The sequence below is a fragment of the Pseudophryne corroboree genome, chromosome 8 (assembly GCF_028390025.1).
Source record: "Pseudophryne corroboree isolate aPseCor3 chromosome 8, aPseCor3.hap2, whole genome shotgun sequence".
Classification (NCBI taxonomy): Eukaryota; Metazoa; Chordata; class Amphibia; order Anura; family Myobatrachidae; genus Pseudophryne; species Pseudophryne corroboree.
This window is the reverse complement of record NC_086451.1, coordinates 393,996,456-394,022,554: the sequence shown is the minus strand read 5'-3', so window position 1 is coordinate 394,022,554 and position 26,099 is coordinate 393,996,456. Positions and strand designations below refer to the sequence as shown.

The window sequence follows — 26,099 nt, the reverse complement described above, 5'->3', positions numbered from 1 at the left end:
GGCATCGCACAAAAGAGGACGTGGTTAATGTTCGGCAGGGCCTACCGGCTCCTCGGTGGCCTAGTCCAAGCCTGAACAACCCCCTTTCCCAAAACTATCATATTTCACTGGTGCTCAGCTGCTGCCAGGATTTTAACTATAAGTGGTGTAGGCTCAAGATCAGATACACACATATTTAAAGGTGTCAAAGTCAAAAAAATATTGCAGAACACACATCACGTACAAACTACACACAGATGGCCTCCGTGCACGTACTTGCTCTGCCGTGCGTGCACATATTCGCAATCTGTGTATGGTCGCTCCCACGGACATGCGCATTAGCGCGTGGTATGGGTATTTACGGTAGAGTTTGTGAACGCATGGAAAAGCCATCAAAACACATTACATATTTAATCCAAATAGTGCACATTTTACACATAGTCTCCCTGCACCACAGCAGCAAGTTACAACAGTTTAAATGGTTTCAGAACAAAGGGATTCACCTTTACAGGATAGGAGGGGACAGACTAAGGTTATAAGGTGGTGTTTGGTATCCAGCTGTAGGGTATTTTAAGGGTAATATTCCGGTGTTGGTCTACAGCAGATTGCATGTTCCTGCGGATAGTTATGTGCAGGAGCAGAATATAGATATAAACTGTATTTACTGTACATTATGTATGCGGCGTGAATCCAGAGGAGACCACCCACGAGCAGTTGGAACAGACATCGCCCACCTATTCAAACCGACCTATGACCTCTCCTGTACTGTAAATGACCATCCCTGTGTCCAATGGACAAAGAGATTACAGTATCCATTGTGTTGAGTTTTGGAAGAATTGTATAAAGAGAGCCTGCTGCAGGCCTGATCAGACACAAGGCTCACAAAATTATCTATCAGATGACTGAGGACTAGACTGGGTAGCGCGGCGAATCCAATCACGTATGTACCATTGATTGTAGCCATTATTCTGTTGTATTATATTGTTTGTATTGCAACCCCCTTTCAGCAATAATACGCTGTGGTGTCGGAACCCAGCATTTAAATAGTAAACCGGTGTCGTGTTTTCCTGTCCCTGCTAAGGTTTAGAGTGTATTATTATCACTTGCATAGCTGTTAAGGGTTCGCAATGTATCTCTGGGTGTGTACGCGCTGCGTGTACTTTGTACCGTCAGCGCGGAGCTTGTACGCAAAGTCCGTACACTGTACGGGACTCGGTACGCAAACGGTGTACAATGTACGTAGGTGGTGTACTAAGTATAGCGGCGCAGCGGCTCCATGTTAAAGTGTATTTAAGGTGTGTTCAAGGTACAGCTTTTATTCCTGTATATAAATCGGCATTATCAAAGGGAACAGGAAATTATAAATAGCATAAGGAACTAAAATCACTAGCTAAATGTACCATTAAACTGGATGGCACTGAGAAGAAAATGCACTAGCTGAATATGCCAACTAAATAGGAGTACCTAGATCATACTAGAACTATAGAGAGAGAGAACAGCTGAATGGATCTTCAGAATAGCACTGATAATTTACACTAAAGAGTATTCTAGCAGGTTTTCTAAATAGCACAGATAATTGAAATGCAGATATACAGATGTAGCCTTGCTAATTGTGGCTACATCTCCCATCTACGTGCACACGCGGTGCATATTTTGCCACCCCATTCAAAGTGAATGGGGTCAATTTGTGTATAAGGTGCGCAAGCACCTTAGATGCGCATGTGGTCGTGGCAAACAAGGTGTGAATGTGCCTAGATGTAGCCACAATAAGAGTGGCTAAATCTGTATGCTGGGTAGATCTTCCAAATAGCACAGGTAACTATTGATAGTTTTTGTTTGTGTGAACTGAGTTGCTCTGGTGGAGGACATCAGTTTCAGCTGGAATCTGCTGTGGCAGTAGCGGCCAGTGGGCAAATATGATGGGAAGTGGCGGGTGTATTTTTAAGTAAGTCTATACATAGTACCACCTGCATGGGGGTTTTTGGATATCGCCCACAAAATAATTAATGCGATAGAAGGTTTTGAGGGTGGGGGCCACATTTTGTAGCATATTTATCAAGAGTAAGTGTATTAACCCTCCCCCTTTTTGTTTCTTGATGGATTTTGAATCTCATAATGTTATATGTTCTATATGTTACATTTTGGGACTAGGATATCTGTTATTATGAAATTTATAATAACATTTGCCAAAATAAGACTGTAAGATTTTAAATCACAAGGTTGAGTCCTGGAGCACAGCTTTAGTTGAATTAGAAGACATTACATTTTGAAGCTGTACTCTAAATTTCTGTGTAATGAGCAACCACCTGGAGGTGGGACCATTGGAAAGTTAAAGAGAACGTTGCAGAATTGGGGCTTCTTTCTCTTTAGAGATTTATGGTGGATGTTTGTGGGTTTGGTGCATCTAGTGTGTAGTTGATTGCTTTAAAGAACAACAAAGAGGGCCAGTGGGCACATAAGATGTGCAGTAGATGGTGCATTTGGAAGAAAATATATAGTTACCGCCCACAAGAGGGTCCATTTAGATAGAAAGCATCATGGCTGTGGGGACCCATTTTGTAGTACAAAAGTACTGTCCAAATGGAGATGTTATTTTGTTTTATGATGGCTTTTTAATCCCATAATGCTGGCATTACGTGTTTTCTTGTGTTTGGGTCACCATTAGTTATTTTATTCAGTTGTAATATATCAATATACTCAAATTAGGAAATTACCCTACATTTTATGACCAAATCAAGTTGTGAGTTTAGAACATCAGGTGATAGCGTATTTACATTTTGAGAATTATGTTAGCTAGTTTATATTTCCTTTTTGATAAAGTGAAAATACTTACCAGCCCCCAAGGATTACTCATGATTCTGATGCTGTCCTGGATGCAATGCATAATATTTTGGAATTCTTCATCCTGGTAATCAAACCTTTTCCCAAACAGGACAGAGCAGATGACGTTAGACACAGAGCAGTGTAATTGATTTTTGGGATCTATGAGGGAACCTAATACATAAACAGCAGATAGAAAAAAATACAGAAATTGGAAAGAAGACCAAGAAATTCTTGAACAGATATTTTATGCATGTTTTATTAATGTTAAAAATGGACAATGTGTAATCCTATCATTAGAATAATAAGTATTTTCATATGTGTGTAAATAGGAATGTACCATTTGTGTTTGATTATTTCTTTAGTTTAATATTCCTAAGGTAAAACCTTATATCTAGGGTACATAATTACACTGCTATAACTGGTAATGTTATGAATATATCTAAGTTTTATATATATATCCGTAAAAATCGAGGCGGCACTCAGAGACTTCAAGCAGCAAAATGAATTTAGTGCAAAAACTGCAGTGAAACAATCAATGTTTCGGGGTACTTCACCCCTTCCTCAGGATCCTAATGAAGGGGTGAAGTACCCCGAAACGTTGATTGTTTCACTGCAGTTTTTGCACTAAATTTTAAAACTGAAAGAACACTTTAGTAAACAACCACCGTCCACACAAAAAGCACCTTTACCCCCCAGGATCCAGAAATTAGGCCCCAAGTCTCGGTTTGATCCGATTTCCCACAATGCCTCACTCAGGACATTCCACAGGATGTTGGAGGCTACTGGCAGTAGGGAGCAACCTCCAAGACATCATAATTTACAGCAAGAAGAAAGAAAAGCTCTTCAAGAGTTGAGTAAGAGGAAGGACATTGTGATCCGCAACGCGGATAAGGGAGGAGCCACAGTGATCCAGGAGGTGGCAGACTATAAAGCTGAATGCCAGAGGCTCCTCAGTGATCGACAGACATATGTAAAGTTATCCCATGACCCTTCATCTAAATATTTAACTGAATTAAAATGTATCTTGCAGCAAGCAAGGGATGAGGAAATTATTTCAGGGGAAGTGTTTCAGAAATTGGTGACCGAACATCCGGTGTCACCCTTGTTTTATACCATCACTAAGGTCCATAAGGACGCGCAGAGACCACCGGGCAGACCGATTATATCTGCCCGGGGGTCTCTGTGCAAGCCAATTGCGATCTTCTTAGATAGTTATTTGCAACCCTGTATACAGGGTACATTCACTCACCTCAAAGATTCAACTACGTTACTACAGAAGTTTTCATCATTTGAGCAAATTCCGGTAGATATCACATTAGCTACCATTGACGTAACAAGTTTGTATACTTGTATTCCCCATGGACAGGGGCTGCAGGCGGTCAGACAATTGATCACAGGCAACACTGAATACGTGGGCCCAGATATAGATTTTTTTATGGCACTACTGTATTTTACTTTAACCCACAATTTCTTTAGCTTTGATGGGCAATTCTATAGGCAGCTAACGGGGTGTGCCATGGGATCTTCCGTGGCACCCTCGTTCGCGAATGCGTTCATGTGGGAGGTAGAGCGTAACCTTTTTTTCATTAAAAGCAGGATATCTAGCAGACTATTTCTATACTATAGATATATAGATGACCTGCTCTTGATGTGGCATGGAGAGGTGGGTGACTTGGAAGTCATTGTCTCGGAGCATAACAACACAGACAGCCCAGTAAAATTAACTATGAGTAGTAGCTGTAGTGAAATCTGCTTCCAAGACCTTAAGATCAAAATCCGGGAAGGCCAGTTGGTGATGTGTTTGTTTAAAAAACCAACTGACCGGAACACCATCCTGAGGTATGACAGCTGTCATCCAGCATCCACGGTAAGAAGTGTGCCCTACTCTCAATTTTTGAGAGTGTGCAAAAGTAATAGTTGCACACAACAGAGGGACAAACAACTCGATGAGATGGAGCTTAGATTGAGAGCTAGAGGCTACCCACGACAATTATTGGTTCAAGCTAGAGGAAAAGCAGTAAAAATGAATAGAGACGAGTGCCTGAAACCCAAAAAAGAAAAAGAACTGGTGGGCGTTATTCCCTGGGTCTGTGATTTGGTGTTCACAGTAATCAGGTACGTAAGGAAGTAAAAAAACTATGGCCCCTGGTAGCTACTGATCCGGTATTACCGATGTTTCGCCATCAACGGGTCATGCCTAGTTATGTCAGGGGCCGGAGTATTAAAGATTTGGTAGTGAAAACTGATATGGCTAAGTTCAAAGTAACACCGGAGCATTTTTTGAAACGCAAAAATGGCTGTTTCAAGTGTACAGGATGTACGACGTGCTCTCACATGTCGGTGGGAGATCACATCGTGCACCCATGTTCAGGCAAGAAGTTTTCCATCAGATGGCCCCTGACCTGTACCACCAAATTTGTGGTTTATGCAATCATTTGCCCTTGTGGCAGGTATTATATCGGAAAAACCGAGTCCAAGTTTAAAATAAGGATGGCACAGCACAGGTTGGCCATAAGAAATGCCCTTGCTTCAGGCAAAGGGGATCAACCTGTAGCTAAACATTTTCTTGAGTACAGGCACACTATGGCAACTTTTAAACACAGAATCATTGACCATGTGCCAGAATCTTTGAGGGGGGGTGATAGAGGTAGAAAACTCCTACAGTTAGAATCGATGTGGATTCACAGGCTAAACACTCTTAGACCTGCAGGCCTGAATGATAATCTCGGTTTAATTAATTTTATTTAACAATACAGACGGTTGAGGATTCAATCAGTGATAAAAAATTTATACGACCAGTCCCCACTAGTACGCGATAGAGACAACAGCATATGTGCGTCAGGATGGGTGAGACTGGCACTAAAGATTTAAATTTAAAGATAGGGGAAGGGAAGACCAGTGCTATTTCATTATTATAGTCCAGGCTGTTACAGTGAGGTTTAAGAGTGGGGTCACCTTGGCATCTTACAGGGGTTTTAGCTTTTAATATGGGTATTTTATCCTGAATGGAGTTTCAATATGTTTTGCACAGATTAAGTTATGTCTATTTGGTGGAAACCTTTTTAACACTGTTGATGCAACAGCTAATACATGGCAGCTCACAAAAGTGGTTTTGTCACAAAGCCGTGTCTTATTTGATGCTTTTCACGGCACTGTTTCACAATGATTCTCATGTATTTATGTTTTGTTGTTAGGCTGGGTTGCCATGGACGCGCCTCCCATCGCCGGCATGTCACTTCCTGTGAGACACTGGTGACGTCAGTCTGAAGACCGGGACGGCGCGGCCAGCGGCACCGGCCAGAGGGGATGTTCTGAAGAGGGGGTAAGTGGTATTTAAACACCTTGTTTGTTACATTGCACTAATCCTGATGAAGGGGGTAACCCCGAAACGTTGATTTGCACTATTATATGGTTTGCTGTTTTTCAAGACTCCGAGTGCCGCCTCGTTATTTCCTGCTGATTATATATATATATATATATATATATATATATATAGATATTTTCACACACACACACACACACAATGAAAGACACACACACAGGGCGCTCCAATTATAGGCTGTGGACATTAATAATCCTTGTGCTTATACATTGTGGAAGTGTGGAGTAATTACTCCTTACAGTATATATGGAACTCAGTTTATGCAAATTAGACTGAATGTCTGCCACACAGGTGTGCTAGACGGATAAGTGGAGCGCCCAGTGTGTGTCTTTTATTGTGTATCTAATTGTTCAGAATCTATTACATAGTTGCTGCTGTTTATTATCCATTTAAAATTTGTGGTTTGTGTTTAAACATGTTTAGAAATGTTGATCTTAAAGCTAAACGCTCGCAAGAGTGTAATAGGATTTTTGATGATAAAGCTACACTAAACTCTGAAAAGGTTACAAAGGATCAAGCTCTGGATGAGCAGCTCTTTCATTTAGATAAACTCCTAATTAAAGAAACCAAAACCCAGTGGGTTATTTCAGGGTAAGAAAATTACCTTAAATGTGGAAGAATTCCATGGGGTTTACATTTACACCGGACTAAAAATCCCACTATGCGTCATGAGAACACACATTTTATGAAGGAATGGTACAGGATCCTTGATGAATGTTCATTTGAATTAATGAGGTTAATTATATTTGAAAAGAAACAAATTCTTAAAGAAGTTGAAAAGGATTTAGACATTCTAGATGTCGATCTTAAGAATATAAAAACATCGAATGAGTTTTTGGCAGCTAAGGGGGTAATTCCAAGTTGATCGCAGCAGGAAATTTTTTAGCAGTTGGGCAAAACCATGTGCACTGCAGGGGGGGCAGATATAACAATTGGATTATACACCAAAAGGTTTTTTAGGCAGAGGCAGACCCAGAGAACCAGTAGGGGAGGGAATCCCACAGATCCTGACAGGGCTAAAAAGATGGTGGGCTGTAAACGAGGAAAAAGAGCTGCCAAGAAGAAAACCGAAGGTCAGAACCCTGAGAAAAAAACAGAAGTCACCATGTTTAATCTCTCTAAAGTTCAGCTATCCCCCATATAAACACAAGTCCTAAAGAAGGAACTGTCATATGCTCCCGCCTGTGGAATAAATAAATTAAGTTTATATATTGATTTAAACTTGTACATTAGGAGACTAACACTAAAACAGCATTTAAAAAAAAAAGATGATGTTGTATTTAAAAATTGGCAAGCAAATAAAGTAAGCTCTGATTCAGGTTTAAAACCTAAGAGCACATACTATCCGATTGAATCAAAAGGTCCGTTTATAGATATGTTTTCCGATATGGCTAAAATGGAAATTGATAATATGGATACTACCGTTAAAAATAAAAACTTGTCCACTGGAGAATATAATTCACTGAAAGATCTAGCAGCTAACACTAATATTGTGATCAAAAGTGCTGATAAAGGGGGGGGGGGTATAGTTGTGCTTGGTAGGGACTATTACATCAAGGAAGCACAAAATCTGCTTGGTGACACAAAATCTTACCAAAAATTGAGCAAAGATCCCACACCTGGTTTTGTGGCTGACCTGAGGGATCTATTACTAAAGGGTCTTAATACTAAATGTATAAGCATAGAGGAGTATAACTATCTGTTTAATGAATATCCAAAGGAGGCAACCTTTTATCATTTGCCTAAGTTACAAAAAAAAAAATAATGTAAATCCACTCGGGCGCCCGATCGTGGCTGGCATTGGATCACTTACTTCTAGAATCTCTAAATTTGTGGATATTTATATCAAAAAATATATAATGGAATTAGATTCCTATGTAAGAGACTCTACCCACATTTTACAGATTGTTAAGGATCTAAAATGGAAAAATTCATAAAATTGGGGTACAGTGGATGTACAATCCTTATACACTGTGATCCCGCATGATAAGGGTAATACACTGTAAGAAAAGTTCTTGAAAAGGATCCAGAGATTTGTGATGAAAAAGTGGATTTTATATGTGACTGTTTAAAATTTGTGTTACAATACAATTATTTTTCTTTTTTGGATGATTGGTACATTCAGGTGTGTGGCACAGCGATGGGCACAGTTTGTGCGCAAATCCTGGCGAATATATATATGGGTGATTGGGAGGGCACCTGTCTCACAGATGATTTAAGGAAAAAGTTATAACTTTTTAATTTTTTATTGACGATATTATAATAGTATGGGATGGTAATGAACATCAATTTAATAAGTTCATGGAAGTTATAAATAAGAATGCATAAAAACTGAAGTTCACTCACACGTTTGGGGGTTGGAAAATTTTATTTTTGGATTTAATTTTTGATGCAGAAAATTATGAGGAAAAAGGGTACAGAGTTGCACATTTTTTAAACAAGTTGATAGCAATAGATATGTAGACTATAATAGCTATCATTTATCTAAATGGAAGAAAAATATCCCATTTTCACAGTTTACAAGATTACGGAGAAATTGTACTGATATAGAAACCTTTGAGAAGCAGTCAGATATTTATTGTACTAGATTCAGGGAACGAGGGTACCCGGTACAAATTATAAAGGATTATAAAATAAGAGCTAAGAACAGAGATAGAGAGGAATTGTTGGTATATAATAATATATACTAAAGAAGCGCATATTAAATTGTGTTGAACACTCATAACTGTAAAAAATGGGTTAATTAATATAGTGTTTGCAGCTCTCTTATGAGAATGTCAGGTTGGAGTTTGTAAAGTTTTTCTGAATACTGACGGTTCTGATGTAAAGTCCGGAATGGTAAGTGCTTTAATTTGCACTTGGTGCAGATTTCCTGGCTCTGGTTCCCTCCTGCGGCTTGCGGCATCCGTGAGCGCTTAGCGATGTCACTCCCGCATCTCCTTCCTCCATCTGGACACACCATATAAACCATGAATCCAGAGGAATGCCCAAAGTAGAAAACAAAGAGAACCCTTGATACAAGATCAACCGAGGACACCAGCACAAAGAAAGAAATATCGTCCGTTTAATCCAAGAAACTTCCATTATGATCGCAAGTACAATCAATCTATAAAAAAAGAATCATTTAATCAAGGACAGCCAACTACAAGGAAAGAGGAAAGAATTGAATACCAAGCCTTAATGAAAAACATCGGAACTAAGAAGAAAGAGAACATGACCACCACCAAATATGGAAAAAGATCGCTTTTAGAAGAAGATGAAGAAGATCAGGTGGATTATTTAGGGGATCTTATGGAGGAACCACGACCACCAGAATGGAAGCAGACCCCATGGAAACAAAAAATAAAACATATGGCCCTGTCACCAGGAGAAGGGGTGTCATGGGTGGGAAGAAAAGCCATAATAAACGAATAATAAGTGAGATAAACAAAGATCCAAAAGGAAAAAGAATCTACAATCTGAGCAAGAAAGAATTGACAGAACATCAAATTTCATTGCTAAGAAAAGGATTGAAATTTTCCCCTCACTCAAATGCAGTTTCGATATTTTCATTGACACTCAAAAATTTGTACGAAAATTATGCATTAAAAAGTTTTTTGCTGTCAAACCAAATGAAACAAGATCAACAGACCCACAAGATCGATTCATCCATAGCAACTTAAACACAACATCAACCTTTTTTCCCTCTCACATAAAAGGTCTGCATATAGAGACATTTCAAAGATTAGTAGAGAAAGATATTCAAAACATCACAGGAAAAAAGAAAAAGAAATACAACTTTACAAAGGAAAAAATCAAGCACTACAAGAATTAAAGAAAGAGAAATCCATAATTCTGAAACCAGCCGATAAGGGTGGGGGCCTGGTCATAATGGCCAGAGAGCAATACTAACGAGAAGTCCAGAATTTGTTGTCAGATACTAATACATATGAGAGTCTCCAAGGAGATCCAACAAGAACTTATCAAAGGGAATTACAAGAACTTCTAGAAGAAGGGATAGAAATGGGAATACTGACGAAAAAAGGAAATGGAATACAGCTACGTAGAATATCCTAAAATTCGGACCTTTTATCAACTCCTGAAGCTACACAAAGACCCATTAAATCCACCTGGGCGCCCGATAGTTTCAGGAATAGGATCTATATCATCACACTTATCACAATACGTGGATTACTTCCTACAAGGATAGGTTAAGAACACTCTTCATATTCTACAAGTGCTGGGCACAATCGAATGGCAAGAAAGTTACATCTTGTGCACCTGTGACGTTCGATCGTTATACACATTTATAGCCCATAAGATATGATGCGAAGCATGCAGATTTTTCCTTTCAAATAAGACAAAGTTACCTAATGCTCAAAGAAATTTTCTCATCAGCTGTATACAATACATTCTGAACAAAAAATATTTCTGGGATCAAGATGTATTTTACAATCAAGTGAAAGGAATTGCCATGGGTTCTTCCTTCGCACCTAGCTATGCGAATTTATTCGTGGTTAGGAAGGAGGAAGAAAAAATCTGTAATAATAACCCATTTGGAGAATATATAGTCAACTGGAAGAGGTATATTGATTACCTGTTGATAATTTGGAATGGTCCAGAAGATACAATGAGAGATTTCCTGAGATACATGGAGAATAACACCTACGGCTTAGAGTTCACGTCGATGGTTAGCAAAAATATAGTAACATATTTAGAACTGGAAGTTTTCATCCAAGGAAATACACTCAACAAAAGAAATCACATCAAGGAGGTCAGTGGGAATCATATGCTAGACCGTACAAGTAACCATCATAGAAATTGGCTTCAGAGCATTCCGGGAGGCGAGTTTAGATGCCTCAAGCGGAATTGTACACAGGAGGACACTTTCCATCAACAGTGTAATAATATAAGGGACCAATTTTCAGAGAAAGGATATAAAGTTACAGAATTAGAGAGATTGAAAAAAATATCATCCATGGACAGAAAAAGTATTATCCAGTATAGACAAAAGACAATGGAAGAGAATTTCAACACAGCCTTTATCACCCAATTCAACTGCCAACACCATCATTTGGAAACCATATTACAAAGACATTGGCACATTTTGCACTTGAATAAACAATTGGCTCCTTTTATTAAGGATAGACCACAAATCATATACAAAAAAAGCAAAAAACATGAAATAAAACCTGGTACAAAGTTACATACAAAAGGACACAACAAATAAAATAAAAGATAAAGGAAGTTACTATTGCTTAAATTGTAAAGCGTGCAGAACTACAAAGAACAACTCGACTCGACCAATAACAGAATTCACATCGAATGGACCAATAAATTATACAAAATAAAAGAAATTGTGATTCAGAGGGAGTAATTTATCTTTTAGGGTGCCCGTGCAGATATCAATATATCGGACAAACTAAGAGAAAATTACAAATTAGAATAATGGAGAGGACTGGACACTCATAGTGTCTCTAAACATTATAAAGATTGTCATCAACAAGATCCATCAAGCCTACAATTTTTGGGAGTACAAAAATTCAAAACAAATTAGAGAGGAGGCAAAATCAGTTTAGACCTTAGAAGAAATGAAACAAAGTGTATTTATTAGAGATGAGCGCCGGAAATTTTTCGGGTTTTGTGTTTTGGTTTTGGGTTCGGTTCCGCGGCCGTGTTTTGGGTTCGACCGCGTTTTGGCAAAACCTCACCGAATTTTTTTTGTCGGATTCGGGTGTGTTTTGGATTCGGGTGTTTTTTTCAAAAAACCCTAAAAAACAGCTTAAATCATAGAATTTGGGGGTAATTTTGATCCCAAAGTATTATTAACCTCAAAAAACATAATTTACACTCATTTTCAGCCTATTCTGAACACATCACACCTCACAATATTATTTTTAGTCCTAAAATTTGCACCGAGGTAGCTGTGTGAGTAAGATTAGCGACCCTAGTGGCCGACACAAACACCGGGCCCATCTAGGAGTGGCACTGCAGTGTCACGCAGGATGTCCCTTCCAAAAAACCCTCCCCAAACAGCACATGACGCAAAGAAAAAAAGAGGCGCAATGAGGTAGCTGACTGTGTGAGAAAGATAAGCGACCCTAGTGGCCGACACAAACACCGGGCCCATCTAGGAGTGGCACTGCAGTGTCACGCAGGATGTCCCTTCCAAAAAACCCTCCCCAAACAGCACATGACGCAAAGAAAAAAAGAGGCGCAATGAGGTAGCTGACTGTGTGAGAAAGATAAGCGACCCTAGTGGCCGACACAAACACCGGGCCCATCTAGGAGTGGCACTGCAGTGTCACGCAGGATGTCCCTTCCAAAAAACCCTCCCCAAACAGCACATGACGCAAAGAAAAAAAGAGGCGCAATGAGGTAGCTGACTGTGTGAGAAAGATAAGCGACCCTAGTGGCCGACACAAACACCGGGCCCATCTAGGAGTGGCACTGCAGTGTCACGCAGGATGTCCCTTCCAAAAAACCCTCCCCAAACAGCACATGACGCAAAGAAAAAAAGAGGCGCAATGAGGTAGCTGACTGTGTGAGAAAGATAAGCGACCCTAGTGGCCGACACAAACACCGGGCCCATCTAGGAGTGGCACTGCAGTGTCACGCAGGATGTCCCTTCCAAAAAACCCTCCCCAAACAGCACATGACGCAAAGAAAAAAAGAGGCGCAATGAGGTAGCTGTGTGAGAAAGATAAGCGACCCTAGTGGCCGACACAAACACCGGGCCCATCTAGGAGTGGCACTGCAGTGTCACGCAGGATGTCCCTTCCAAAAAACCCTCCCCAAACAGCACATGACGCAAAGAAAAAAAGAGGCGCAATGAGGTAGCTGTGTGAGAAAGATAAGCGACCCTAGTGGCCGACACAAACACCGGGCCCATCTAGGAGTGGCACTGCAGTGTCACGCAGGATGTCCCTTCCAAAAAACCCTCCCCAAACAGCAAATGACGCAAAGAAAAAAAGAGGCGCAATGAGGTAGCTGTGTGAGTAAGATTAGCGACCCTAGTGGCCGACACAAACACCGGGCCCATCTAGGAGTGGCACTGCAGTGTCACGCAGGATGGCCCTTCCAAAAAACCCTCCCCAAACAGCACATGACGCAAAGAAAAAAAGAGGCGCAATGAGGTAGCTGACTGTGTGAGTAAGATTAGCGACCCTAGTGGCCGACACAAACACCGGGCACATCTAGGTGTGGCACTGCAGTGTCACGCAGGATGTCCCTTCCAAAAAACCCTCCCCAAACAGCACATGACGCAAAGAAAAAAAGAGGCGCAATGAGGTAGCTGTGTGAGTAAGATTAGCGACCCTAGTGGCCGACACAAACACCGGGCCCATCTAGGAGTGGCACTGCAGTGTCACGCAGGATGTCCCTTCCAAAAAACCCTCCCCAATCAGCACATGATGCAAAGAAAAAGAAAAGAAAAAAGAGGTGCAAGATGGAATTATCCTTGGGCCCTCCCACCCACCCTTATGTTGTATAAACAAAACAGGACATGCACACTTTAACCAACCCATCATTTCAGTGACAGGGTCTGCCACACGACTGTGACTGATATGACGGGTTGGTTTGGACCCCCCCCAAAAAAGAAGCAATTAATCTCTCCTTGCACAAACTGGCTCTACAGAGGCAAGATGTCCACCTCATCTTCACCCTCCGATATATCACCGTGTACATCCCCCTCCTCACAGATTATCAATTCGTCCCCACTGGAATCCACCATCTCAGCTCCCTGTGTACTTTGTGGAGGCAATTGCTGCTGGTCAATGTCTCCGCGGAGGAATTGATTATAATTCATTTTAATGAACATCATCTTCTCCACATTTTCTGGATGTAACCTCGTACGCCGATTGCTGACAAGGTGAGCGGCGGCACTAAACACTCTTTCGGAGTACACACTTGTGGGAGGGCAACTTAGGTAGAATAAAGCCAGTTTGTACAAGGGCCTCCAAATTGCCTCTTTTTCCTGCCAGTATAAGTACGGACTGTGTGACGTGCCTACTTGGATGCGGTCACTCATATAATCCTCCACCATTCTATCAATGTTGAGAGAATCATATGCAGTGACAGTAGACGACATGTCCGTAATCGTTGGCAGGTCCTTCAGTCCGGACCAGATGTCAGCATCAGCAGTCGCTCCAGACTGCCCTGCATCACCGCCAGCGGGTGGGCTCGGAATTCTGAGCCTTTTCCTCGCACCCCCAGTTGCGGGAGAATGTGAAGGAGGAGATGTTGACAGGTCGCGTTCCGCTTGACTTGACAATTTTGTCACCAGCAGGTCTTTCAACCCCAGCAGACCTGTGTCTGCCGGAAAGAGAGATCCAAGGTAGGCTTTAAATCTAGGATCGAGCACGGTGGCCAAAATGTAGTGCTCTGATTTCAACAGATTGACCACCCGTGAATCCTTGTTAAGCGAATTAAGGGCTGCATCCACAAGTCCCACATGCCTAGCGGAATCGCTCCGTGTTAGCTCCTTCTTCAATGCCTCCAGCTTCTTCTGCAAAAGCCTGATGAGGGGAATGACCTGACTCAGGCTGGCAGTGTCTGAACTGACTTCACGTGTGGCAAGTTCAAAGGGCATCAGAACCTTGCACAACGTTGAAATCATTCTCCACTGCACTTGAGACAGGTGCATTCCATCTCCTATATCGTGCTCAATTGTATAGGCTTGAATGGCCTTTTGCTGCTCCTCCAACCTCTGAAGCATATAGAGGGTTGAATTCCACCTCGTTACCACTTCTTGCTTCAGATGATGGCAGGGCAGGTTCAGTAGTTTTTGGTGGTGCTCCAGTCTTCTGTACGTGGTGCCTGTACGCCGAAAGTGTCCCGCAATTTTTCTGGCCACCGACAGCATCTCTTGCACGCCCCTGTCGTTTTTTAAAAAATTCTGCACTACCAAATTCAAGGTATGTGCAAAACATGGGACGTGCTGGAATTTGCCCATATTTAATGCACACACAATATTGCTGGCGTTGTCCGATGCCACAAATCCACAGGAGAGTCCAATTGGGGTAAGCCATTCCGCGATGATCTTCCTCAGTTGCCGTAAGAGGTTTTCAGCTGTGTGCGTATTCTGGAAAGCGGTGATACAAAGCGTAGCCTGCCTAGGAAAGAGTTGGCGTTTGCGAGATGCTGCTACTGGTGCCGCCGCTGCTGTTCTTGCGGCGGGAGTCCATACATCTACCCAGTGGGCTGTCACAGTCATATAGTCCTGACCCTGCCCTGCTCCACTTGTCCACATGTCCGTGGTTAAGTGGACATTGGGTACAACTGCATTTTTTAGGACACTGGTGAGTCTTTTTCTGACGTCCGTGTACATTCTCGGTATCGCCTGCCTAGAGAAGTGGAACCTAGATGGTATTTGGTAACGGGGGCACACTGCCTCAATAAATTGTCTAGTTCCCTGTGAACTAACGGCGGATACCGGACGCACGTCTAACACCAACATAGTTGTCAAGGACTCAGTTATCCGCTTTGCAGTAGGATGACTGCTGTGATATTTCATCTTCCTCGCAAAGGACTGTTGAACAGTCAATTGCTTACTGGAAGTAGTACAAGTGGGCTTACGACTTCCCCTCTGGGATGACCATCGACTCCCAGCGGCAACAACAGCAGCGCCAGCAGCAGTAGGCGTTACACGCAAGGATGCATCGGAGGAATCCCAGGCAGGAGAGGACTCGTCAGACTTGCCAGTGACATGGCCTGCAGGACTATTGGCATTCCTGGGGAAGGAGGAAATTGACACTGAGGGAGTTGGTGGGGTGGTTTGCGTGAGCTTGGTTACAAGAGGAAGGGATTTACTGGTCAGTGGACTGCTTCCGCTGTCACCCAAAGTTTTTGAACTTGTCACTGACTTATTATGAATGCGCTGCAGGTGACGTATAAGGGAGGATGTTCCGAGGTGGTTAACGTCCTTACCCCTACTTATTACAGCTTGACAAAGGGAACACACGGCTTGACACCTGTTGTCCGCATTTCTGGTGAAATACCTCCACACCGAAGAGCTGATTTTTTTGGTATTTTCACCTGGCATGTCAACGGCCATATTCCTCCCACGGACAACAGGTGTCTCCCCGGGTGCCTGACTTAAACAAACCACCTCACCATCAGAATCCTCCTGGTCAATTTCCTCCCCAGCGCCAGCAACACCCATATCCTCCTCATCCTGGTGTACTTCAACACTGACATCTTCAATCTGACTATCAGGAACTGGACTGCGGGTGCTCCTTCCAGCACTTGCAGGGGGCATGCAAATAGTGGAAGGCGCATGCTCTTCACGTCCAGTGTTGGGAAGGTCAGGCATCGCAAACGACACAATTGGACTCTCCTTGTGGATTTGGGATTTCAAAGAACGCACAGTTCTTTGCGGTGCTTTTGCCAGCTTGAGTCTTTTCAGTTTTCTAGCGAGAGGCTGAGTGCTTCCATCCTCATGTGAAGCTGAACCACTAGCCATGAACATAGGCCAGGGCCTCAGCCGTTCCTTGCCACTCCGTGTGGTAAATGGCATATTGGCAAGTTTACGCTTCTCCTCCGACAATTTTATTTTAGGTTTTGGAGTCCTTTTTTTTCTGATATTTGGTGTTTTGGATTTGACATGCTCTGTACTATGACATTGGGCATCGGCCTTGGCAGACGACGTTGCTGGCATTTCATCGTCTCGGCCATGACTAGTGGCAGCAGCTTCAGCACGAGGTGGAAGTGGATCTTGATCTTTCCCTAATTTTGGAACCTCAACTTTTTTGTTCTCCATATTTTATAGGCAGAACTAAAAGGCACCTCAGGTAAACAATGGAGATGGATGGATTGGATACTAGTATACAATTATGGACGGACTGCCACGGTTAGGTGGTATAAAAAAACCACGGTTAGGTGGTATATATTATAATAATAATACAATTATGGATGGACGGACTGCCTGCCGACTGCCGACACAGAGGTAGCCACAGCCGTGAACTACCGCACTGTACACTGGTTGATAAAGAGATAGTAGTATACTCGTAACAACTAGTATGACACTATGACGACGGTATAAAGAATGAAAAAAAAACCACGGTTAGGTGGTATATATTATAATAATAATACAATTATGGATGGACGGACTGCCTGCCGACTGCCGACACAGAGGTAGCCACAGCCGTGAACTACCGCACTGTACACTGGTTGATAAAGAGATAGTAGTATACTCGTAACAACTAGTATGACACTATGACGACGGTATAAAGAATGAAAAAAAAACCACGGTTAGGTGGTATATATTATAATAATAATACAATTATGGATGGACGGACTGCCTGCCGACTGCCGACACAGAGGTAGCCACAGCCGTGAACTACCGCACTGTACACTGGTTGATAAAGAGATAGTAGTATACTCGTAACAACTAGTATGACACTATGACGACGGTATAAAGAATGAAAAAAAAACCACGGTTAGGTGGTATATATTATAATAATAATACAATTATGGATGGACGGACTGCCTGCCGACTGCCGACACAGAGGTAGCCACAGCCGTGAACTACCGCACTGTACACTGGTTGATAAAGAGATAGTAGTATACTCGTAACAACTAGTATGACACTATGACGACGGTATAAAGAAAGAAAAAAAAATACCACAGTTAGGTGGTATATATTATAATAATAATACAATTATGGATGGACGGACTGCCTGCCGACTGCCGACACAGAGGTAGCCACAGCCGTGAACTACCGCACTGTACACTGGTTGATAAAGAGATAGTAGTATACTCGTAACAACTAGTATGACACTATGACGACGGTATAAAGAATGAAAAAAAAACCACGGTTAGGTGGTATATATTATAATAATAATACAATTATGGATGGACGGACTGCCTGCCGACTGCCGACACAGAGGTAGCCACAGCCGTGAACTACCGCACTGTACACTGGTTGATAAAGAGATAGTAGTATACTCGTAACAACTAGTATGACACTATGACGACGGTATAAAGAATGAAAAAAAAACCACGGTTAGGTGGTATATATTATAATAATAATACAATTATGGATGGACGGACTGCCTGCCGACTGCCGACACAGAGGTAGCCACAGCCGTGAACTACCGCACTGTACACTGGTTGATAAAGAGATAGTAGTATACTCGTAACAACTAGTATGACACTATGACGACGGTATAAAGAATGAAAAAAAAACCACGGTTAGGTGGTATATATTATAATAATAATACAATTATGGATGGACGGACTGCCTGCCGACTGCCGACACAGAGGTAGCCACAGCCGTGAACTACCGCACTGTACACTGGTTGATAAAGAGATAGTAGTATACTCGTAACAACTAGTATGACACTATGACGACGGTATAAAGAAAGAAAAAAAAATACCACGGTTAGGTGGTATATATTGTAATACAATTATGGATGGACGGACTGCCTGCCGAGTTCCGACTGCCGACACAGAGGTAGCCACAGCCGTGAACTACCGCACTGTACTGTGTCTGCTGCTAATATAGACTGGTTGATAAAGAGATAGTATACAATACATACAACAATATACTACTATACTGGTGGTCAGGCACTGGTCACCACTAGTCACACTGGCAGTGGCACTCCTGCAGCAAAAGTGTGCACTGTTTAATTTTAAATTAATATAATATTATGTACTCCTGGGGGCTCCTGCTATAACAACCTGCAGTGCTCCCCAGTCTCCCCCACAATTATTATAAGCTTTGCCTTTTATACATTGATGTGCAGCACACTGGGCTGAGCTGAGTGCACACAGACTGAGTCACACTGTGTGACTGGCTGCTGCTGTGTATCGTTTTTTTTCAGGCAGAGAACGGATATAGCAGAGAACGGATATATTATATTAAAATAAATAAAAGTTAACTAACAACAACTGCACTGGTCACTGTGGTAAACTCTGTCTGACTCTGCACAATCTCTCTCTCTCTTCTAATCTAATTTCTAATGGAGAGGACGCCAGCCACGTCCTCTCCCTATCAATCTCAATGCACGTGTGAAAATGGCGGCGACGCGCGGCTCCTTATATAGAATCCGAGTCTCGCGAGAATCCGACAGCGTCATGATGACGTTCGGGCGCGCTCGGGTTAACCGAGCAAGGCGGGAGGATCCGAGTCTGCTCGGACCCGTGAAAAAAACATGAAGTTCGTGCGGGTTCGGTTTCAGAGAAACCGAACCCGCTCATCTCTAGTATTTATTACTGTATATGCAGACACTGCAACCAGCAGGACTAAATGTAGAAATTTACATAAATTAATTTTTATTAACTTAAAATTTAATTTAGTTTTACATACACATTTTATTTATTAGTTCTTGTCTGGCCCTGAGGACGGGGCGCTGTCCCCGAAACATGTTGGCAAATAAAATGACATGATTTAACACAGCTACAAAGTCTGTTTGAGTGCCGCCTGTGAACCCACATCTATATATATATATATATATATATATAATATAAAGAATGCCATACCAAGCTTTTTTATTTTACTTATTTTTAATTATTAAACCCATATATTGAAGGCCACAATTGGCACATGGTTGCCACCAGTTTAAGAGCATCCAGCTGATCACTTCCTGTTTTTAATTAAGGAACAATAAAGTTTTTTTACTATAAAAAGGATCACCAGAAGCCATCTCTATCCTTAACAAAGGGCCTGTAAGCCTGAAACGCATTGGAGAGAGAAGCAGATGGAGGAAGGAGACGCAGGAGTGACGTCATCGCTAAGCGCTCACGGATGCCACAAGCTGCAGGAGGGAACCAGAGACTGGAAACCTGCAGCGAGCCACGGTTAGCGGCTCACTGAAGGTAGGGATAGTAAGGACATACAGAATCTGCACCAAGTGCAAATTAAAGCACTAACCATTCCGGACTTTACATCGGAACCCTCGGTATTCAGAAAAACTCTACAAACTCCAACCTGACATTCTCATAAGAGAACTGTAAACACTATATTAATTAACCCATTTTTTAAGGTATGAGCATTCAACACAATTTAACAAGCGCTTCTTTAGTATATATTTTCTCTATTTGTTTTACTGAAGCTGCTCACGCATACATAAGCGCAGTGTAAATTACATATTTTTACTTTGGTATATAATAATGTTTAAAGAAAAACTGGTCACATGAAATAAGTTGTCATGTCCATTTATTGCACAGTACAATAGCTCTGAAAAACTGGTCAGGGAGATGCTCCAAAATAACAGGCATATCCTTAAAAAGAATCTGGTCCTGGCAGAGCATATCCCTGACCACCCTTTCGTGTTTTGATTTTGGATCTGGATGATTTTTGAAAAAAACATAAAAACGGCTAAAATCACAGAATTTGGGGGTAATTTTGATCCTACTGTATTATTAACCTCAATAACATTCATTTCCACTCATTTCCAGTCTATTCTGAACACCTCACACCTCACAATATTGTTTTTAGGCCAAAAGGTTGCACCGAGGTGGCTGTATGACTAAGCTAAATGACACAAGTGTGTGGCACAAACACTTTGGCCCATCTAGGAGTTGCACTGCAGTGTCAGACAGGAGGGCAGATATAAAAAAGAGGCCCCAAACAGCACATGATGCAAAGAAGAAAAAGCGGTGCACCGAGGCTGCTGTATGACTAAGCCAAGCGACACAAGTGTGAGGCACAAACATCTGGCCCATCTAGGATTGTCACTGCAGTGTCAGACAGGAGGGCTCTTTTCAAAAACTAGGCCCCAAACAGCACCTCATGCAAAGATGTAGAAGAGGTGCAATGAGGTAGCTGTATGACTAAGCCAAGTGAGACAAACAATTGGCCCATCTAGGAGTGGCACTGCGTTGGCAGACAGGAGGGAAAATATCCAAAAAAAGGCCCCAAACAGCACCTCATGCAAAGATGTAGAAGAGGTGCAATGAGGTAGCTGTTTGAATAAGCCAAGCAACACAAACAATTGGCCCATCTAGGAGTGGCACTGCAGTGGCAGACAGGAGGGCAGATATAAAAAAAAGGCCCCAAACAGCACATGATGCAAAGAAAAAAAAAAGGTGCACTGAGGTTGCTGTATGACTAAGCTAAGCGACACACCCACCTGGCTTATCAAGTAGTGTCACGCAGTGGCTGAATGTCGAGAGTGGTCCGCAATTGTTCGGTCCACTGACAGCATCTCCAGCACGCCCCTGTCATTTTTTTTTTTAAATCTGCAATTGGTGGACTTATACGGCAGTACCCAAGGACTAATACAGAAGTACCCCTGGACTCATACGGCAGTGTCAGATAGGATGGAACTTTTCAAAAACTTGGCCCCAAACAGCACCTCATGCAAAGATGTCGAAGAGGTGCAATGAGGTAGCTGTATGACTAAGCAAAGCGACACAAACAATTCCAACTGGAATTATACATCCAAATCACTGGAATTAGATGGCAAAATCACTGTATTATACGTCCAAATCACTGAAATTAAATGAAAAAAATCACTGTATTATAAGTCCAAATCACTGGAATTAAATGGCAAAATCACTGGAATTATATGTCAAAATCACTGGAATTATACGTTCAAATCACTGGAATTAAATGACAAAATGGAGGTTTAGGGCTTCCATCGTCATGTGAAGCTGAATCACTACTCATGAACATAGGCCAGGGCCTTAGCCGTTCCTTGCCACTCCGTGTCGTAAATGGCATATTGGAAAGTTTACGTTTCTCCTCAGATGATTTAAATTTCTTTTTTGGGGTCTTTTTACTGAACTTTGTTTTTTTGGATTTTACATTGGGCATCGGCCTTGGCAGACGACGATGGCATTTCATCGTCTATGTCATGATTAGTGGCAGCAGCTTCAGCACTAGGAGGAAGTGGTTCTTGATCTTTCCCTGTTGTATCCTCCAAATTTTTGTTCTCCATTAATTTTCTCTAGTTTTATAAAACAATATGCGGCACAGGAATGACTGATGGCTGATGCACAGGACACTACCACTGGTCTGATGCAGGGCAACACAGCAACACTGTAAGGGACTTGTTGTTGTTGTTGTTGTTGTTGTTATTATTATTATTATTATTATTATTATTATTATTATACAGCAGCAGTGGACATATGACTGCAGAGTATACCACTGTGACTGCCTGGTCACTGGAATGACTGGTGGCTGATGCACAGGACACTACCACTGGTCTGATGCAGGACAACACAGCAACACTGTAAGGGATTTGTTATAATTGTTATAATACTTTAGCAGTGGACATATAGCAGCAGCATATACCACTGTGACTGCCTGGTCACTGGAATGACTGATGGCTGATGCACAGGACACTACCACTGGTCTGATGCAGCACAATACGCCACCACTGAACTGATGCAGCACAACACAGCAGCAATGGACATATGGCAGCAGAGGACACAACCACTGTGACTGGACAAATACAGCACAAGACACGGACACTGAGAGAACGGAGACACGTCCTCTCTCTACACACTCCAATGCCGTAGTGAAAATGGCTCCTTATATGGATTCCAAACTCAGCGAGAATCTGACAAAAGGATGATAACGTTTTGCCTAGTTCTGGTTTCCGAGTCAGGCGGGAAAACCCACGCCTGGCTCGGATCCGGGTTCGAATGGTAAAGTCCGGTAGGGTTCGGTTCTCAGAGAACCGAACCCGCTCATCCCTAGTCGTGATACAGTAAGTCATTAATAAAAAGTGAAACATTGTGGATACTGACACTGGACACCTTATCCCCGAAAGGGTTAAACAAAGGGTATGAAATAACCCAGTTTATTGAATAATGCTTATCCTTGTAAAATTGCTTGCAGTCAGAGATGAATTTATATATGTCTATGTAGCTTTATTGACTGATTTTTTGTGTGCTTTTTAATTATTGTACAGCTTATGAAGTCTATTATAGGAATGGAATGTTATTGTAATATTGATGTTTTATCCTGTTAAAACTTACACTTTTTATGCTGTTACAATATTGTAACTTTTTAACAGTTATATTGTTTGATATTGGTGTTGTTATAAAGTAATGTGTGAGCGCGGCGTTGCCACGGATCATATGTCTCATTGATTGGTTAAGCACCATGTAAAGGAGAGCCTCAACGTCAGCCACACCAGCCTCCTGACGAAGTTGTTGATGAAACTGGTCGGGGCGTGGTTTGGCTGACGTGTTTTCACCCAGGTGACGTCCTTCTCCGATCTGTGGTCCGAGTCCCGGCGTGCATCCAGCAGGGTGCTGACGGCAGCACAGTGTGCAGGTCCTGGCTAACACAGCAGCGGTGACGGACGGTTATGTCACGATCCGGGTAATTCATCACCATTTCTTACCTTCCAAGTGTCTCCTGAGACTGGCCCAGTGCTCCAAGCCTGGATTCCACCTGCACTGCCTGCACGCTCTGTAACATGGCCTCAGTCTCTCACATGCTAAAGTTCAAACTTCAAACAGACTTTCCCTCCAGATTCATACATGGGCGCAGCCATGTTTGGATTCATCACATGTTGCTTTACAGCCTATCAGCTGCACTCTGGACTCTGCCTGATTACCCAGCAGCTGCACTCTGGACTCCCAGCTGGTATAAATATTCTGCATCAAGGCTGCCTAATTGTCAGTGCTTTGGTTGTCAATCCTTGTACACATGTCTCTCCTGTTTGTGGAATCTACAGCTTGTTCTTCCAGGTATTCCAGCTCCTGTGATCCAGCTCCACTAAGAGACCCACACCAGTTACCATCCTGCGGCGCAGCCTGACTTCTGCAATGTTCCAGCTCTGCTTCCTGGTTATCTGCTACGATCCTGACATTGCCTTCCAGCTTCCAGCGTTTCATCCACATCGCTTCCAGCTTCCAGCAGTGCTCCGTGTCACTATCAGTCTACAGCGGTGCTTCACATCATCTCCAGTTCCACTCCTCCAGCGGTATCACTATATCGCTCTGCATATCTGATCACACAACATCGAACCACAGTTCCCATCGATGCTCACCATCGGACTCTAAAACTTCAGCAGTGAGTTCAGTACACCTTTTGTTCACACCGGTTCCATCCGTTATTCTCTGCAGTACTGCCAAGTACCACTTCAACTTCTGTGCTTCTGTGTTTACCCGAGCCCCTGTGTATCATCTGATGGGCAGTACCAGCTCGTTCCTTACCTCAGCGGTTAGCTGTGGCATACGGACTTTCCAACTCCGGATTTGGCAAGGACTTTAACATCTTGTTCTGGAAAGCCACAGCACGCATTACCCCTGCGTTTCTAGGAACTGTACTGTATATTTCTCTGCACATCTACTGTTAAAGTCATTACATAACCAAGGTGTCTAAACCGTGTGTTCAATAAACTGACTTCCATTTTTAGAATTCTGTTGTCGTGGTTACGCCTTAGAGCAGTTGGAACTAGATCTGCTGTATATCTAGGAACCCTATTCTACCTTCACGGTTCACTTACACTCCAGCCCCTACAACTGAGGCCTCCCCAGGTGAGCCTCAGCCCTCAGTTGTGACAGGTTACACCGGATGGGTGTAGTATTTAAACATGTGGTAATCAGCCCACAGTGTTGATGTTATTGGTACGAGTCCTTTTACTACCAGTGCCTGGATGCTTTTAAAGTGTTTATGTGATTAAAACGTTTTCATGCACTATATAGCGCCCCTATTTCATCTTTTCCACAGATAGATAGATATATACATATATATATATATATATATATATATATAGCAAAGAAATGGAGCACTCACCAGTCTCAGCATTTAGATATGCACCAGATTTATTATATTGACAGCATGATCCGGCTGTACCTTACAGCACATACGGTAACAGATGTACCTTCCAGCATACAGGGTATCTCAAACGTTTTCGGTCCTTGCAGACCATCATCAGGAGATATTCAATGATTTTCAAAGAAAGCTGTCTTAACCATTCAACAATTCATCAGCTGCATATCTGGCCATGCCTCACCGGCGCCTTAAATACCCTAAAATTCAAAAATCGCGCCAAAACGGTGTCATAGTGACCTCATTGTGTGGGCGGAGCCACCCAATCCATACTGAATTATTACCAATACATGTGTGTCCAATATATTAGACCTTACCTATTAGGCATTACATATAGCATTTCCGCCAACATGTAATTAATGAACACGTCACAATCAAACCACAACTTACCCTTTGTTGTTACATTTGTCCACGGGTGGATTTAACCCACCGCCGGAGGAAGCTTTACTGCTTCCTGGATCCCGTGAGCCGCAGCACGTGACAACAAGTCACGTGATGGCGGAAATGACGTAACGCTTTTGGTTACTAAGTAACCGAAGGACGCTTTACTATTTCACAGACCCTGCAAGCCGCTCTATATCACAGCAAATCACGTAATAACGGAAGTGACGAGCTACATTCAGTTGCTAAGTAGCCACCAAACCGATCAACCTATCAAGACTTTGAGTGTACAAACACTATTGGTTGCTTAGCAACCATACCACTAGATCATACGGGTATGTTCAGACCAACATCCATTATCCATGTATTCTTAATGGGGAAAAAAAACTTTTCCATATATTGCATAAAGTTGCGCTATGTAGATACACAATCACAATAGGGACTTTAAATAAGAGTAGGCGGCTCAGGGCAATATCGCAACCTTAAAAGAGGCTACTATCAAACTAGACATATGTTTATTCCTTTCGTAAAGGGGCAAGGACATAATTATTCAGTAATTAAAAGGCTAAGGAGCCGGTGAAACATCGCGGACAGCCTATCACGCATATCAAAAAATTCTTAACCACTAAACAAATTCTTAAACAAAAGATTATATCATCAGACGAAAGACTATATCTTTACGCCTGTTTATTCAACACTCAATATACATCTTTAGTCTACTACTATAAAAAATACTTAATATTCTTTTTTTCTTTTTTTCTTTTTTTCTCTTTTTCTCTTTTTCTCATTTTTTTCTTTTTTTCGTTTTTTATTTTATGT

General features: G+C 42.1%; 1 protein-coding gene across 3 annotated transcripts in view; it reads right to left on the bottom strand.

Annotated features, from left to right (window-relative positions):
• Positions 1 to 26,099, bottom strand: part of LOC134949254 (cytochrome P450 2F2-like) — a 272,832-nt gene that overhangs the window by 53,105 nt on the left and 193,628 nt on the right. For all 3 annotated transcript variants that reach the window (XM_063937735.1, XM_063937734.1, XM_063937736.1), the window contains exon 8: positions 2,813 to 2,973. In XM_063937735.1, coding sequence (XP_063793805.1) covers positions 2,813 to 2,973 — 161 coding nt within the window. The remainder of the gene's footprint in view (positions 1 to 2,812; positions 2,974 to 26,099) is intronic.